Raw genomic sequence first — 18,819 nt, forward strand, 5'->3', positions numbered from 1 at the left:
GAGCAGGAGGCCACATTAACAGGAGTGGGCCACCATTGGCCATGGGGGAAATGGCAGAGGTAGGAAATAGGGTAGTGGAGGCAGGAGGTGAGGAGGCAGCAGCAGGGAATGGAGAGGCAGTGGCAGGGTGGGACATTGTCAGAGAGTGGGACAGTGGTAGCAGAAAAAAAGGGGGTGAGGAGGGGTGGTGATGGTAGTGGTGGGTAGGGCAGTGGTGGCGGCCTTCCATGACAATCCTAGGTTCTCAGGTGGCCCCTTGGGGAAATTAATTGCCACGCCTGCTATAGAGCCTCTATCAAGAAGTATCCAAAATAATGAACAATACCAAATTGTACTGTATGTATGCTGCACTCCTTTTATTTTATCCAACGAAAGAATTGTTAATTATTTATTCAAGAAATTAACATCTATTAAAAACTAGCAAGTTTTTAACCAGATATAGGTTCTAAGATTCATAAAGAAATTAAGAAGAAATGCAACATGAAAATCTATGTAAAGTCAGTAAGATACCTAGGAATTAGTATTCCAACATTCTTTTATTATTCTTAATATTAATTTTATTAATTTTATTATATTATAATAATTATATTTTATATAATTAATTAATTATTTTATATTAATTAAAATTAATAATATTAATTTCTATTAACATAATGTTAAATTAGATCCAGAATTGCTTGACAGAAAGAGATGGACAGCATACACATTTCATAAAATAAATAAATAAATTATAATCTCTTATTGAAAACAATTTTAAAAAATCTAGAAAATGATCTTTTTGTGGAAATAAGCTGCCCAAAAATTATCAGTATTTCTAAAGTTGTCACATTAGTTCCAAAATATCTTAGAATATCTTTGAATTTTAAGACCTTGAATGCTTATCAGCAAATGTTTATAAAAAAAATTATTCAACAAAAGTAGATTGAAAATGATAAAAAACCTATTATTTTTTAAATCACCCAAATGGGGATAGGACTTCCTAAATAAATATTTACATTTAAATATTTACATATCATTTCAACTTTCACTACATACACACAGAGGAATTGAGCAGAAATGGAAACAGACAAATCAAACAACAGAATTGATTCTTTTTGAAAGTGACAGATATTAAAACCTTAAGCATTCTCTGAAGATTTGAAAATACTGGGGAAAAATTCCATCTCGTTGCCTATTAATGTTAATTATGGGTTGTGACTCTTTCCTAAGCAATTTAGCAGAGTTACCTATTAGTAGACAGACGGGTCCAAATCTATTTAGGTTAAAGGACTATTTTATAAATGATAAAATAATTCCAGAATATATTTTAAAGCAGAAACTTTTATGTATCAATCATAATTGATTTCAACTTATTAAAATGAAACTTTTGGTACAAAAATAATGTGTAAGATAGCAGTACTGTGACCATTAACAATCTTTGAAAACCTTATGGTACTCCAAGTCCTCTAAACCTCTAAAAGCCAAAATATATTTTGTTAAAACTTGTTGAACCAATATCTCCCAAAGTAGTGTAGGAATCAGATACAAGTCATATTATTTCTGACAAGATGTCAGAAATGGACTACACTTTGGAAGAATCCTATGTTATGATCAATATCAGCAAAAATCAGGGGAAATTCCTTAAAAGCCTATGAAACCTATTCATAGGCAGTATTCTGCTTTATATAAATAAGTAGAAATACTAGAAATGATTCATATAAATGCTGGAAGAGTTGCAAAGTAAAGGGCACCTACATGCATGTATGGTGGTTCTATAAAGTTGGACATAGATTATGTCATACGTAGTTAGAAAGATCAATAGAATGGGAAATCACAGTTAAAGTCCGTAAATATGTTTACTGTCATTATTTAGTGCCCTAACTCAAAGTCCTAAAAATAACATAACTAATCAATTCATGATAGTTCTGGAAAAGCTATCTTTAAGACAATGGTGCAACAATTCAGAGGTTTCATCATTAAATTTCTGGTATGAAAAGCTATGGAAAATTGTTGTAATATTTGTGAATCCCATTCCAGCACACCCAGTCAATTCATGCAAATATTATTATTAATAATTTTATTTACAATAAATCAATCTTTGTAGTTAAATAGTTAGCAAATTTTGGCTGCTTTGAGGGCTTTGAAGTGACTTTATGCAGAATGACAAGATCTATTTACACAAAGTATTAAAAGAGAGTTATGAAAAGGCTTAAAGTTAGGGTTGGGGTTGGGGTTAGGGTTAGGATTAGGGTGAGGTTTATGGTTACTCTAACCCTAACTTTAAGGTTAGAGTTAGAGTAACCAAACCTAAACCTAAACCTTTATTGGTAACCAAACCTAAACCTAAACCTTTAGAGCAGTGGTGGGATTCAAGTAATTTAACAACTGGTTCTCTGCCCTAATGATTTCTTCCAAAAACCAGTTTGCCAAACTGCTCAGAAAGTTAACAACCGGTTCTCCCGAAGTGGTGCGAACTGGCTGAATCCCACCACTGCTTTAGAGTAACCAAACCTAAACCTAAACCTTCATTGAAAAGACATATACGAAAGTGAAAGAAATGCAAAATAAAGTACAGGACTTTCTTACTGAAAAACAAAACCAAGAGAAAAAGACCAGTATTGACCTACATGTTGCCACAAGGAAAGCTAGAATGCCATTTTAGAGGGAGTGTTTTATATATTGCCAGTTTGCCTTTTGGCATTGCATAGAATGCCTAGAAAATATATGAAATATTAAGTGTTTCATACTTTGACGTCTCATTTTCAGCATTCTATAGATTTTCTAGGCATTGTATAAAATGCCTAATTTCACACACTGACAGTAACATATACATTATGTAAAAGGTAAAATAATAATAAATTTTAGGAACACACAGAAAACGGGTGTAATCCTTGCCATCTTGGATCCTCCCCTCAGAAAACTGTTGCAATGGAAAAATTGACATATAACAGACGAGAGGGATAGATCAGAGAAACTATGTTTGATTCAGTTTGGGAAAAAAAATGCTTTCTGCAAAATATAATAGGACAAACTTCATTTTGTATATCCAAAAAATTTTTTTTGTATATGCAACATTTTATTTGTATATACAAAAGTTGCTATTGGTATCTTGACTTGTTTTTAAATTGTTTTAACATCTCTGATGGCTTTTAAACTGGTTAGGTTTTAAAAAAAAGGTCTAGATATAGAGTTAGGGATTTGCTCTGTCACCTTTATTTGCTAATTTCAGGCCACTTCCTAGTACTTCTCTTAGTTAGATGTGAATCTTTGCCTGAATCTATTCTACAATGTACTTTTTAATATCATTTCTTTTGTACTTATAAATTCTGTTTCACTATTTATTGACCCTAAATCAGTGGTCCCTAACCTTTCAGGCTTTGTGGACTGGTGGGGGGGAGGAATGGTCCTGTTTGAGTGGCAGGTGCATGCACAGTTCAATTTGTGCGAGTGGTGGGTATTTGCTGCGCGTGAGAGTGCCTGCCTGATGCACAAATTGCCTGCTGCTTGCATGGCCCAGTTCTGAATGGGCTGCAGCCCAGTATTGGACCGCAGCACAGGGGTTGGGGAGCCCTGTCCTACTAATACCTGTATAAACAGAATGCCACTTCTACTTTGACCAATTGCTATGGACTGTGATTAGGCCCTCTGCATGTGAAGATTGTGCATTAAATGAAACAAACAAAATGTTAAAAAATTATGATATTTATGTAATTACTTACTAAGCACGTCTAAATTATATGAAAGTAACCAAAATATTTTTACAATCCCTAAGGCATATCACAACTTTTGAGCACCCCTAATGTTTGGAAATTGAAAGTTGAAAAATTTGACATGCCCTAGACCAGGGCTGTCAAACTCCCGGCCTGTGGGCAGGATGCATCATGTGCTGGCCATGCCCATGCCCGGTTTAGCAAAGGGGAAAAAAGGTCCCGATACGTCACTTGATGTCACCGTGACAATGTGAGTTTGACACCCCTGCCCTAGACAGTATAATTAAGCTAACAATGTTCATGTTTACTGCTCCTTGAAAACATCAATGTTGCAACAGGAATTAAAGCTGCTAAGAAGGAGAATAAGCTCCACATCCTCTAATTACTTATGCACAGAGAATCCATTTTTACTATTTTCCACAATGTTAAAAAATGTTTTGCATGTTTATTAAATAAGAATTGCCAATAGTTTTAAGATATGCAAAAATGATTCGGTAAATCAATCAAAAGGTGGCAGGTTTGAAGCATAAATGAATTCAGTGATGCACAAAAAATACAAGTTCAATGGCAGGCAATCAACTAAATAAATTGTTGGTATAGACAAATTTGAATGAAGCCAAAACAATTATGCAGACTAACCACTATTTTTCTTGCATATCATACAATACAGATAATCTCTATTTGGAAAGTTTTCTGCTAATTTCTGGCAACACCTATCAGGTCTGTTTCCCTTTGATAAAACATTAACACTCACTTATTTATTAAAAGTTATGCAAATAAATTGCAAAAATATATTCTAGCAGATACTTTATATCCATAATAACATCGCCATGTTATATACAATACAAGAAAATTCTGTGGAATTACCAAATGAAAATGCATGCTAGCCATGACCTTATCAAATGGAAAACATCACTGTTAAAAAAACTGCAATATGTCTGAATTATGATATGACTTGTCTCTTTCTTTCTCTTCCCAAAGCTGTCTACAATAAAATAAAAAAAAATATTTCAACAGCAAACATATTGATTTATTCATTTTCTCCTAAACACAGATTTCTATTCTGAAATATTTGAAACACAGTTTAACAAAGTCAGTTGTAAGAAGACAATGCTAGATTACCACCCTACACTTTCCTGATATACATGAGACTCATTTCCATTTTTTCCTCTTTTCCATACTTGATTTCTCTCTCTCTCTCTCTCTCTCTCTCTCTCTCTCTCTCTCTCTCTCTCTCTCTCTCTCTCATTTGTGTGTGTGTGTAAGAGAGAGGGGGGGAGGGAGGAAGGGAGAGGGAGAGAGGGGGGGAATCAGAGTGTAGTTATCAGTGTATGGACATGGTGAAAGTAAAAAAAGTTTTCCAAGACAGAAAGCTATGGAGAGGTAAATCGTTTTAATACAAAGCAGGCATAGTTAAATTTTCTTTTCTTTTTTTTTATCTCCTATCTTTGATTTTTTTTAATCAAAAGTTATTATTTTTTCTGTTTTATATAATTATTTACCCTCAAAAAGAATATTGTGATGGGTATGTATGGATTTTTATGGTGGCACAGAACACAAACAAAAGCAAATCAGTGTTCTCTGCTTGAGGAAACTTTGTAAAACAACGTAATTTTCTTTGTATGTAATTCAGCTCTACCAACTACTTATGAGAAACAGATGTGCAGAGAATCCTGAAGTGCTGTATATTCACATAAGCACATTCTGTTGCACGAATTCTGTGGATGCTGTTTTTCATACTGGGGAACCAGCAAGTGTGGAGCTGCTGTATATTATTAATAAGTATCGTAAGAAGCATGTTGTTGCAAAATTTGGTATTTCTCATCAATATGGATGGATGAATTATTACTATTATTATTATTACTACTAAGTATGGTCTAGTGAATAGAATACTAATTTGAATATTTGTTTAACTGTAAAGTTCCCTGAGTGACCTACAGCAAATGATTTCAACAAAATTGTTGCAAGTATGAAAAGAGGGGAAAACATCTATACTGCCTTAATTTTTCTGAGAAACTCAGCATGGAATTTTAAAAAGTAAGTATTCTCACAGTTTTTCAATTACAATGCAGACTTTCTTGCACCTATGTATTTTTGTGTGCTACTATATGTAGTATCAATAAAATCTTTGATGTAAATAGAACCGTTGTGGATTGAAACAAGTCTTTCTATTTTAATGCTCCACGTACCTAGCTGTTAGAATGACATTATAAAAAGGTATGTACTGAACATGAGATCAATAGTAACCTCCAGGAATTGTTGCAGACAATCATATAATCCCTAGTATAGTAGATAGCATTCAGTTAAGTTCAATATAAATCCAGCAGATATTAATTATAATTTAAATACATAAAATATTAGTACCATTATGTAGAACTAGACACTAATTCTTCTATTCCCCTCTAACATCATTCAAGCTGGTGCTACTACTCTTATATCAAATTCCTTTTACTTTTTTCACATAATATGAGAACTCAGACTCAGCTATTCAGCCTCACTGAACAATAGCTCATATACCAACAGCAGCTCCTATAGAACCATTTTCTGAGATACAATTCATTGGATTTGAGATGTAATATCATTAAGAAAATCCACCTCAATTCATAACTGGGATCATTCAAAAATTTGCTGTGGTCAGTAATATTTACATGTATTAGATAAAACCATCTGGATTTTATATGGTACATATAAAATATGTATATATTTTATATGTATACATATAAATACATATATGGTACATAGGATTGTTACACTGTCACAAATGTTTGAAGAACTCTCTTAAATCTATTTAATCCTAAATATTGACTTAGGCAGTTGGCCAAGTACCTTGACAATTCAAATAGCATATTACGAAGTTTGAGCTAACAAAGCCAAACCCTGATGCTGCTAAAGGCTGAGCCAGCAAAACATTTCACTGAACATTTCAGTTCAGAGTTAAGCAGTCCTTTGAACCTAAATTTACACGGCTTCTCATATCTAATTCTTCTAACAGAAAAGATCTAAATCTCTTACAGATTACACATGGATAAACCCTAGGTGACACTATAAATTATACAGCTGATATATGAGGATATATGAGGTCGCAGATTATTCAACATGATGCCTTGAATAGGATAAGCTCTCTTCAGACTTTCACAAATTTTCATTTGATCTTTGTTTAGTAATAAAGATATGTATACATGTGTGGGTCTACACACATGCACGCATACACACACACACACACACACACACACACACACATAAAGTATGTGTGTACACATGCACACACACACACACATACACACACACACACACACACTTTCTATATACCTAACAATGTAGAAAGATATTTTCTAAAATAGACTGGAATTTGAAAATATGCAGGCTGAATTACTTTTCCAAGACAGTCATCCGAACAGGAAACAGCTTCAGCAATTTTTGTACCTTCCCAGTAACAATCAGAATTCACTGTTGAAGGATTTTTCTTTTGCATTTTCTTTTTGTGTCTGCGTGTGTATGTTTTGTTGGTTCTATTTTAAAATTAAAGATATTTAGAATAAATATTTAAGAATATTTAAAATAACAAAGATGATGCTTATGAACTGACCATCATCAGTTGATGTGCCATTTATGATGGAGCTAGGCAGAAAGTGATTGCCCAGATATTAGTTATAAGTGCTGAGCTTTGCAAAGCAGCTATTCTTGAAGTATTGAGCCAGCCTCACCCTATGGAAGATCAACTATGGCTTTTCCAGGTGGCCTGCTTACCAATCAATGCTTCCATTGAAATTGGTAGGAAAGGAGAGGGTACAGACTATGCATGAATACACAAACATCCACGGAGGAACAACCGGAGAAAGCCCTCAAGGCAGCCATGCCAATATTTCTAAAAGATGAATCTGACCTAAAGCTTTGAGAAGTGCTTTGCTGACCCAAAAGCTTTGTGTCCCCTGAGTAGCAAGAACATCTCCCAATTTCTATGGAAATATTTGTTCAGTGATAAAAATTCACCTCTGTTATTTAAGGTTTTAACACAGTAGTTGATGGCCATAAAAATAAGAGAATATTTTTTCAATGAAGGATACATCAGACCACTTCCATTTGTATTGTACAATACATCATAGTGCAACATATTTCATTTTTGCTGTACTGGTCATAATACACAGGTTCCCATCATCTACACCAGGGGTGTCAAACTTGTATGATCACGTGACATATCATGACTTTTCCCCCCCTTCGCTAAACTGGGCATGGGAGTGGCCAGCGTGTGACGCATCCAGCGTGCAGGCCGCGAATTTGACACCCTTGATGTACACCAATGGTTGGTGTAGTTTCAATAGCTAATGAGGTTGAGGTAATTAAGGTAATTAAGATTTCACATTTTTAATTGATTCTCACAATTATTTTTTCCAGTATATGTTTAACAGCCATTTTCTGATAGCAGAAATAAAGTGAGACAAGCCATCTAAAACAAGGTGACAAAGTTGTTAACTGAATGTGCAGGAAATGAGTTCATGATTAAATTCTCCCACATAGGCAATGGTAATTTTTTTGTAAACCATTTCCTCTCCAAAGTTCTTTGCAAAAATTTTACTAAAGATTTATCAGGAATAGCATCAATTTACTTCATCCAGAATTATTTATTAGGCATATTTTTATGTTTCCAATTTATATAAATACTTAAAATTAATGAACTTATGTTGAGGAAAAGTACTGTATGTACATTTATTGATTATCTATCTATCTATCTATCTATCTATCTATCTATCTATCTATCAGGAAAATATATTCTTGGATTCTAATGGAGGCTCAATTTTATTAAAAGGAATGTCTTGTAAGGATTTACATTTTGATTTTTCAGATGGCATTCTCCATGAAGCTAATTATTGTAATAGCCAGAAGACTCAGAATTGGCCATAATCAAATAAAAGCAATATTTTTCTGGTATTAGAGATATTTAATATTTGAAAGTGGAACAAGGACTGCAAATGAAAGGTGATAATATAAGCCAGGCCACACTATTGGCCTGTTTTTTCTAAATTATGTATTTATTTGTTTATATATTTACAATGTATATATTTACAATGTATATATGTCATCAATTTCCAAATTGTCTAGGGTTCTATGATGTTGTGCCATCACTTTCTCTACCATGCTCTCACAAAAGAGATGGTTAGAAATTGGTCTAAAGTTGTCCCAAAACAATTGGATCAAGTGATGCCTTCTTGAACAGAAGAAATATCACAGCTTCTTCCAGAGAAGATGGAAACACTTCCTTGCTAAAATAATAAGGGGAAGATTTCCTATTTTAAATATTTATTTTATATAAATATTTTTATTATATATATATATATATATTCTATTTTACATCAACATTTTTTTTAATTTCCAAGTTTTAAATAGTAAGAGATGTGACTGCTAATTTTAGGCTTCGAAAAATGGATTTAAATCTACATGAAGCCTCACTGCTTCAGGATTTATTTATTTTATTTAACGTATGGCAAATACATGGACTTATAGTGGTTCAAATGTTAATGTCCAGTCCAAGGACAGAGTGGTCTATGTTGAAAAAATCAGACATTGGGCCAGTGTAAACTCTGGATGGACATTCAGACACAATGTGATGGGTATTTTGTCAAGGAGCACCAACAGTCACACTGAGGAATAGAGACAAGACCCCACTTAAACAATGAGTCCTGGCAGACACCATGTTGGGTATTGATCCTGTTCAGAGTTGATCTGTTCAGAGCTGGTGAGGAAGGTCAAAACCTGGCACCTTTTGTATAGGGTCATTATGTGACTGCCTGTATCTGAGGGTTCAGCAGCCCATTTGGGCTTTCTACTGTGTGTTGATGTCAAAGTTGTTAGACAACTGTTGAGCAAGTGCCAGAGAGGGCATCCTGGATTTAAGCCTGCCAATTGATGGATAAGGAAGGTCAGCGTGCACAGAAAGAAGTGGGTTTCTCATAATTTTGTTGTACTCCTTCACTAAGGCTTCCTGCCTTCATAGAGCTGGTGGTGCAATGTGACTCAAGATGGGGAGCCAGCAAGCAGGAGTAGGAGCTTCAGGATATTAGCCCCAAATTTAAATCACTGAATATATTTCTTAAAAAGACATTTAGGTTTTAATTTTTTGTAACATTCATACATCTATAATGTTGTGAATCTGTACTCTTAAAATGTCTCAGATCTTACTATATGAGAATCCCAAAGTTCTCACTGTGGCCCACATGAGACATCCATCTTAGATAAAAGAAAGAAGCACAACAAAGGCCTGCACTGTTTTTCAGTTGTTCCCCATGACAACTTGACTTTTCCAGGAAAAAGACCAAGCAGCTATGGCTAGGAGTTGAACTTCTAGACACAGGTGCAAGACCCTCAAAAGATAATCCCAAATGCTGTCACTGCAGCCATTAAAAAAAGCCTATTTTAGAAGAACATTTTTGGGACTGCTATCTACATTTATCCTGAGGATCTTCCAGCTGGAGTTATCATTTCTTCGATACAAGTGGTTATTAAGAGCTTTGTCCTACTGAAGCCAACTCTCATGGGTCCAAAGGTAAAACAGAAGAAAAATTAAAGGTATGAAGAGGGAAAAAGCTCCCTAAACTTTCCCCTTCTGCCATGCCAGACAGTAGTAATACAAAGCAATTATTATAAAGAAAAAGAAAATAAAGCCTAGTGCCAATCTTGATCTCATTTTCAGATCAATTCAGTCTCAAATTTGTTCTCAAATATATTTGAAAAGCAAGGCCCTTTCACTGGGTTCTCCTTGCTTCAATTCCTTGTCTTTCAATCTTTAAAAATTTCCTTTCTCCCAGCTATTTTTTCACATTCTTATTTCTTGGATGACTATTAACTCACTTCACAATTCTGCCACTTCCCTCAGCCATCTAGTCCCTAGGCTTTCAGTCTTTTTGCTTTGTTATTTCTTGAATTATTCACCCAGGTCTTTCTAAATTACCCATGTCATTCTTTCTTTTCCTAGGGCCTCCTCACATACGATTTTTTTTTCTCTTACTCTTTTACTCTGCAGCAATGATGCTGTAGACAGTCTATTCCTATCAGCTTCATCCTCACATAAAACAGATTCACTGACATCCCAACAGTACATTCAATTTGTAACAAAAGTTTTGCTTGGTTCACTAAAGTCCTCGAGGTACGACAGGTTGATTTAAAGACTGTTCAAAGTTACAACAGAACTTTCAAAACCAACATACAACCCTGTTTTGAAGTTATGAATTCTGCGGAACTCACCCAGTTATTTGCCCTTATGACCGATTGCAGAGACGCTGCAACGAACTCATCTATTTATTTCTGCTTTGTCCTACTGAAGCAGCCCTCATGGGTCCAATAGTACAGTATTTCAGAGGGAGAGAGGGGGACAACCTGTTTCCCCTCCCCATCTCAGGAGAGCAATCTCAGATTTCAAAATATAGAGGGGTGCCTGCATGGAGGGGAAAAGGCTGCTTTGCTGGTGAATTAAACATTTCTTGGCAAAGCACAGGACTTTCCCTGATCATGCTGCTCAGCCACTTCGTTGCTGTGCTGCATGGGTGGCTGGATTGAAAAAGATGCTGCTTGTGGAATTCTCCCATGTGGCCCAGCAGGAGAAGCCTGATCTCCTTCCCTTTCCGATCTCCTGAGCTCTGCAGATGTTCACAAGGTAAGTGGGTGATTGTGAGGGCAGAGGAGGAGTCCCAAGTGCTTGTGAAGACCGCAATGGGTGGCCAGTGGAGAATGGGGTATATCAGGGGGTGGGAGGAGGTCTTGGGAGACCCAAGGCATGAATCTGCATTAGCCCTACAGGATCATCTCTGAGGCACCCATGCACACATAACAACCCATGCATTGGTTTAACAAATGCACTGGGGAGACCAGGGATGGGTGGTGGTGGTCATTAATGGAGACGGTAATGGACAAGCACCATTACTGCTGTAACACAAGGATTAGCTGTATACCTGCTGTATGCTGCCTTCATTTTTTAAAAAGAAAGAAAAGCTAATTTAAGCAATAAATCAAGCACAGTGCACGTATTTAGTATAAATGCACTGTATTTAGCTTCAGTGCCTGGTGCTGTATTAAATCATATTCCCATTTACATACATTTCCATCATTATAATGCAAGACAAAAATAAGAACCTATAAGAATACTTAGGGCCCAACATAACTGAATACGCTGTAGTCATAATTAAAGTGGATGTATTGACACTAATTAAACTGAAGTGAAAAGTTACTAAATAAAACCACATTGATTGCAGTGTGAAATATACCTCAGTCTGAACCTAATCCACTATTCAAAAGAAAATATTAAAGACTGCTAAGAAAGATGATACATCATTGATAGAAATTACATCTAAAGAGGAAATAGAAGCTGTCATTCATATATATACAGTAAACACATGTGTATAAGATACACAATGCTGCTCTTAAAGCTGCTCACTTAAAAAGATAGGTTGATAACTATACTCCTCTTTTTAAAAAGTTTCTAGTTGCATTGGACCAAACATGACTCCATTGTTTTCACTGCGAAAGGACAATGGATAGCAATTATCCAGATGAACACCATTCTCAGTACAAAATATATTCTTATGCTCATTAGCTTAGAGCTATGCCTCTCTATATAATTAAGAATGTATTATTATTATTTACAGGTAGAAGTTCTTTTTAAATTAGAAATTTAAAAATATAAAATGCTGTATTATATCATAGCCTATTTAGTCTATCTTTCTGTTCTCAACCAGATGTCTACTGGAAATCTACAATCAGAACATGAATTAAAAAGGATCTCACACCTATGTTTTCCTGGTATTGGGAGATAGTAAGCTACATTATTGAAAGGAATATACAGCATTGCAATTAGAAAATTTTCCCAGCTTCTACATTTTGGATTAATATTTCCATCAAACCATCCACCTGAGTGCTCTTTTCTAGTCAACCACCAACAGAGTCATAAATACAAAGTTAGAATTTCATTTTGTTTTAATCATGTACTTTTTTTAAAAAAAATGCATGTGCTTTATTAATGCTGACTCCCTACTTTAGCGAGATTTATAACTCTGTTTTCCTTCATTGTTGTAGTCACCCTACTAATCATTTGATGTCATTAAGAACCATGCCCAAATCATAAATCCTCAGTTCAGACCATTCATACTCAAGTCACACCAATTCCAATCTAGTTCCTTATGGAAATACTATATTTAATCTACTTACTCCAAGAAGATTCCTATATTCCTATTCGTCATTTGTGTTCTTTTACCAGTTACAGATTTCTAATTCTGATCCCATGACTACTAAATTTGTTCAGAAATACATAGTAAAAATCACAGTCCTTTGGAAAGCTATGTAAAGCAATGGTCTATTGAGTCACCACTTCCATAAATTGTTGACATTTTCAAAGGATTTTGAGAGATAGGATTAACCTTTGTTTACTTTCAGCAAAAGTTACCCTTCTATCTATCAGCTTTATTAAACAAGCTATTATGTTAACCAATCTGTACTCCTTCCTTGGAGCAGCCATATTTCCCCTGATACAGTGAATAGCAATAACACTTAGATTTATATACCACTAATACAGATAGTCCTCAATTTATGACCAGAATTGAGCCCAAAATTTATGTTACTAAATGAGAAATTTGTTAAGTGAGTTTTGCCCCATTTTATGACTTTTCTTGCCACATTTGTTAAGTGAACCATTGTACTTGTTAAATTAGTGACCCAGTAGTAAGTGAATTTGGTTTTTCCCAAATTGACTATGCTTGCCAAGAAGGTCGCAAAAGGGGATCACATGACTCAGGGACACTGCAACTGTCATAAATGTGAGTCAGTTGTCAAGCATCGGAATGTAAATCAGGTGACCATGGGGATGCTGCAAAGTTATAAGTCTGAAAAATGGTCATAAGTCACTTTTTTCAGTGGCATGATGTAAAGGCATATTATATATTATAAGTTATTGAACTAAGCAGTGTCTCTGATGATTGGAAGGGAAACCATTCAGGTATACCATTTGCATGACTGGATTCCACAAAAGAACAATGAAATATAGATGAAATATACCATATGAGTACAGAAGATAATATTAAGTCTACATTTTTTTCACTGCTTGCTTAGTATTCAACAAGCTTTTCAACATAAGTTATTGAACAAACTAGGCATTCTGCAATTTCAAAGAAATCTTGTGTGTCTAAAACAAGGAAGAATTTATATGATAATGAACATGGTCTTACATTTTCCTGCAATAATCATTACATGATTACATATTGTTTTAGATGCATAATATTATAATTTCAAGCTTTATATTTCTCTGATATGTTTTTACACTATAGCTTCCTTTCCATGAAAACCATCATAGTTAGAGGCAAACAGTTTCTGGCAGCAAGCACTAAAGGCAATATTTATTGCAACTGTGAAGCAGCCAATGATAATAGATCCAAGTCATAGTAAATGTCATGTGACTTCTACTTACAGAAATCCTGCTTAGTTTCTAGAAAGAAACCCTTAGGAACCATAAAACACATTAAGGTGATAGAAAACAAGGGTTGGTTGCCAGATGCTAAAATGTATATGCACTCCAGCAGAATTAGTGGTTAAATTTATATATTAAAAGACAACATTGTTACACAAACTGCTTACGTGAACATAACTAACAACCACATACATTTAAAATGTGCATTGAGATTTCTCAGTTAAGATAACAAACATTTTGCCAAGGAAAAATATCCAACAGGGTGAAGGAAGGTTAACTTATAAAAGTTATTCCTGTACCATTCAAAGTTCTTCAAATTAAAAGCTGTATCTAAAATCTCTTAGAGACAAGATCACTTACAAATTAGAAAACAGAGGAAATGACTTGTATAATAGAATATAAAGTATTACAAAGAATATGTCCAAGCCTGCACTCATATCCAGCACAAAATCCAAACATTTGTCGACCAGCTTCATCAGCAAAATAAAACAAAATAACCAATTAAAACTAAACAACTGAAAGAAATACAGAAGCTCTGAGAAGGAGAGATAAATTGTATTATTTGAACTGTAATGTTTGCTACTACAGAACATCTCCACTATAATTCTCTCTGCAAATTAAACTAAAGGGGTTGACATTTGCCTGGCTAAAGGTTATATTATATTGGTTCCCAAGACATCTAAGGCCAGCAGATATATAACATTTATTCTGTGATTCAACTTTACAATTCAGATTTTCCATTTTCATTTCTGATTTTATTTTCAAAGTATGAAATGATATTTATACATTTCCAACTGCCACTGTACATTTACAGCGAGAAAATCTCTATATATTTAGTTATTTAAAACACCTTTCTTGATGCTATATATAATCCATCTGCTTACCTCGACAAAGATGTATAGTATTTAATTCAAGAGTTTTATATTTGAGTAGTTGTGTATCAGACTACACTATGAGCTAATTGAGACTTAATTCCTCAGACAAATTATAGATCTTTCCTAATGAAACCTTAAATTATGTCTGCAACTGATTCTAATTCCCTCTTGTCATTTAGTCCTACCCAATTCAGGTAACAATTCCAGGATCTTAAACATTAAGAACATAATATTAAACAAGGTGAAAGGGAAGATAGGTCTTTATCATTAATCAGGTCAGCATGTTTCGATAAATAAAAATGCATCTGCTGATATCTTTTAACTATATCCAAATAGACTTACATATGTTTGAATATACAGTAATTTGTAAAAAAAAAAAAAAAGTGCCAGTTGCTACATAACTAGATCTACTACTTTTCCTGCTTCTATTGCACTGCAATCTCCATAATCTATCACAATTTATTAACCATCACAGCAACAGAAGATGTCCAAAAGCTGGAAAAAGTCATTTAAAAATCACTCAAGAGTGCACTGCCAAATTCTACTAGATCATATAGAACATTCCACAGCCTGAAGTTTGAAAAAAATGAGGAAAGCTGGAGGACAAAGTATCGATGTGTTGTTAAAGCAATTAGTTGTGAAATGGACTTTGACTGGGAATTGAGGAATTTTATTCTTATTTACAAATCTTTGCAGGCAGATTGCCTTTGCCGGTTTTTGACAGAAACCTAAGAAACATGCCCACAGAACATAATTTGGGTCCTAAGAATGGAATCTGGCATCCAAGCAGGCCCACTTAAATTCAGCATAATCCCTCAGATTTAGATTACTTGCTTTATCCTAACCCTGCTTCTAGGAATATCCCTTCTCTGCTAAAGACAGGAAATCTAATAAGGTTGTCCGGCTCAAAGCTGCGACCTCCCCGACCTCTTAAAATAACATCCACAAACAGAAAGAAGTGAAATTAAGTAACCACCCTCGGATAAGAAGCCAAGGCATTCTAGCGGCGGCGTCGCCGGCTGTCAGGAAAGGAAGTGTCTCCTAGCCAGAGAATTGCAGTGACTAAACCTAACACCCAAGTTATCGGGTGGGGAAGGAGAGAGAGGGGGGGGGAGGGGGAGAGAGAGGGAGAAGGAGAGAGAGGGAGGGAAAGCGAGAGAGAGCGAGAAAGAGAGAGAGAGAGAGAGAGAGAGAGAGAGAGAGAGAGAGAGAGAGAGAGAGAGAGAGAGAGAGAGAGAGAGAGAGAGAGAGAGAGATGCCCACACATGGCTTTACATGAAGAGATGGGGAATAGCAACTCTCGCTGCTGCTGCTGTTGCTCGCCCGCCCGTCCCCCGCAACTCACCAGTGGGTAGCAATGGGGAAAGCATTTAGCGCTCCCCCGCCCCGCCAGTCTCAAACCCCCCTCCCGAACCCGGAGGAGGTACTCCTTTCTCTGCTCTTAGTCATCCCCAAGAAAGCCAAAAGACTGCGCCGCCGCGTCTCGATCCCATCCTCTCCGGAGCCTCGCAACCAAAAGCCAGTTTGAGAGGAAGCCAAGCGAGCATCCTCAGTTTGCCAACCCCGTGAAAAGCCAAAGCCAAAGGCAAGGGCGGGGCGGGCTTGTCCCCCCCCCACCCCCTGCTGCCAAAGAGGGAGACACTAGTTGATTTCTGGCGGCTCCAGGCAAGACTCGAAAGTGTAACAAGTCTGGCGCAGTCCGGTCCACTCCTGCCGCCGCCGCTGCTTCGGCCACAGTTCCCCAGGAGTTGGGGCAGTCCGAATTGCGGGAAGCGGGGCAGGAGGACCGGGCTTACCCCGGGCGATCCAGACCAGAGGGTGGCTTGCCTTCTTTTCCTAGCCACGCCACCCAGCTGGCGGTTCTCTCACCTCCTTGAGCTCCTTGGCCACGTCCTTCAGGTCCCCCAGGACTAATTCCAAATCGTCCACGATTATCTTGATCTGTTCCTTCACCTTGGCTTTGGAAGCTGGCGGCACCCCTTCGGCTGGAGAGGACACGGACGAGGAGGTGGCGGAGGAGGAGGATGTGGTCCCCTTAGACTTGGCTGACATTCTTTGGGGGAGCGCCGGGAGAAGGGAGGGGGAGGGAAAGGACGGCAGGCAAGTCAGGAGAGCAGACTTGCCACGAGCGATGGACGACACTGCCGGTCCCCGTCCCTCTTTAGAGCTCCGGAGCTGCTGCTGCAGCCGCTGCCTCTGCTCTGTTTGCACATCTTGGGCTCCGGTCCCCGGGGCGTTGCGCTCCCGGCGCGCGCCGGCACTGCCATCAACTGCACTGAGCGAAGGAGCCCCGGCTGCAGGCAGGCGAGCAGACGGGCGGGCGTTGCGCCTGCGCTGGTCTCCCTCCCCCCCCCTCCACCCCTCACACAGATATGCAGACACGCAGGGCACTCCGCTCGCCCAGGGCTCCGGAAAGAGGCGGGCGGGCGAACGAGCGAGCACCGGCGGCCCGCGTGGTTATTCTCCAAGCCCCCGCCACATGGTGCGCTAAAACTCTCAATTCGCTCCAATCCTTCGGACCGGGTGAAAGGAGAATATGGAGAGGGAGGAGAGTCGCTTTTTGCAAACTTTATCCCCGCCCTGGACCTAAAAAAAAAAAAGAAGAAGAAGAAGAAGAAGAAAAAAACCCGCTAGAAACGCCCCTCCCCCGGGATGGTTTGGCCCAGACTCTGGAAAGGCGTCAGGAAAATGTTTATTTTCTCTAGTGACTGCGGCGGGAAAGAGGTGTAAGTGCGTAAGAGCCAAAGGAGGCGGAGAAAGAAGGTGGGGATAATTTTTCCACAAGACTCGCTTTTTCTCCCACCCCCCTCCCCTCCCCTCCCCTCGTCTCCTCGGAATGATTCCCCATTTGCTTGGCAGGGCGCAGTCCCCAATTCCATCAGAAAGCGCGTTTGGGTACTACGGCGGGAAGACACTTCGGAGCACCCCTTTGCGTCGCGCCGGTTCTTGTTTATTCGGGGTGAGGGAAAGCTTCCCGCGTCAATCAAGCAGCAAAATTGGCGACGAGATTGTTGGCTTTGATTGCTCGGGATAAATGGGTTTGTTTTAACCCACATAGTCGCCTTTTTATTTATTTATTTTATTTTAAAAGAACCGTTCTCTGAAAGGGGCGGCGGATGGCGGTGTGCTCCGGACGCGTGCCACGCGGTGCCTTTTGGCGAGGGAAAGAAATGCGCCTAACTTCTCGAATGAGAGCTTTATGACGATGGTTGATTTCTGCTGAACAGAGAAGGACTGTGTTAATACTAAATTATGACATAACAGCTACTAGGATTCAATTACCTTTATTGCAGCGAGAGGGAGAGAGAGGGAAGGAACCCCTTGGAATGTAACATTGTGAAATGATTTTATAGGAACGGGTCGTAATAAATAAGGAAGACAAACTGGGCAGGCTAGCAGTCGTTCAGTCGGTTTCGGATTTCATAAGAGATTGTATAAAAAAGAAACGTTTGTACGGACCTCCTGATCCAATAAGGCAGTTGAACGAGGATCAAACGGAATAACAGGGGAAACCAACTGGATTGTTAATAGAAAACCAGAACAAAACTTACATAATATAATGATTATACATAACATTGTTGATTAAAAACGATGTCAAGTTATTAAACAAGTTAAACTCTATTCCAGGTAGTGTATGAGCTGTCAGTAGGATGCCTTTAAGATGAACACCTGAAGTGGTTATTAAATCTTTCAGAAGCAAAACAGAAATATATTAGGGACTAATTTCAACAAGTGGCACAAACAAATAAACAAAAAATGTACCTGCCTTAAGAACTGAGCCACAAAAGCTGAAGAGTTCAGTGTTGCAAAA

General features: G+C 37.5%; 1 protein-coding gene across 1 annotated transcript in view; it reads right to left on the minus strand.

Annotated features, from left to right (window-relative positions):
• PRR16 (proline rich 16) overlaps positions 1-17,060 on the minus strand; it is a 73,030-nt gene extending 55,970 nt beyond the window's left edge. Inside the window, exon 1 of the mRNA XM_070935711.1 lies at positions 16,878-17,060. Coding sequence (XP_070791812.1) covers positions 16,878-17,060 — 183 coding nt within the window. The remainder of the gene's footprint in view (positions 1-16,877) is intronic.
• Between the last annotated feature and the right edge of the window lie 1,759 nt (positions 17,061-18,819).

Source organism: Pituophis catenifer, unplaced genomic scaffold, assembly GCF_029215685.1.
Source record: "Pituophis catenifer annectens isolate HBS135680 unplaced genomic scaffold, rPitCat1.0.hap2 SCAF_2, whole genome shotgun sequence".
NCBI lineage: Eukaryota > Metazoa > Chordata > Lepidosauria > Squamata > Colubridae > Pituophis > Pituophis catenifer.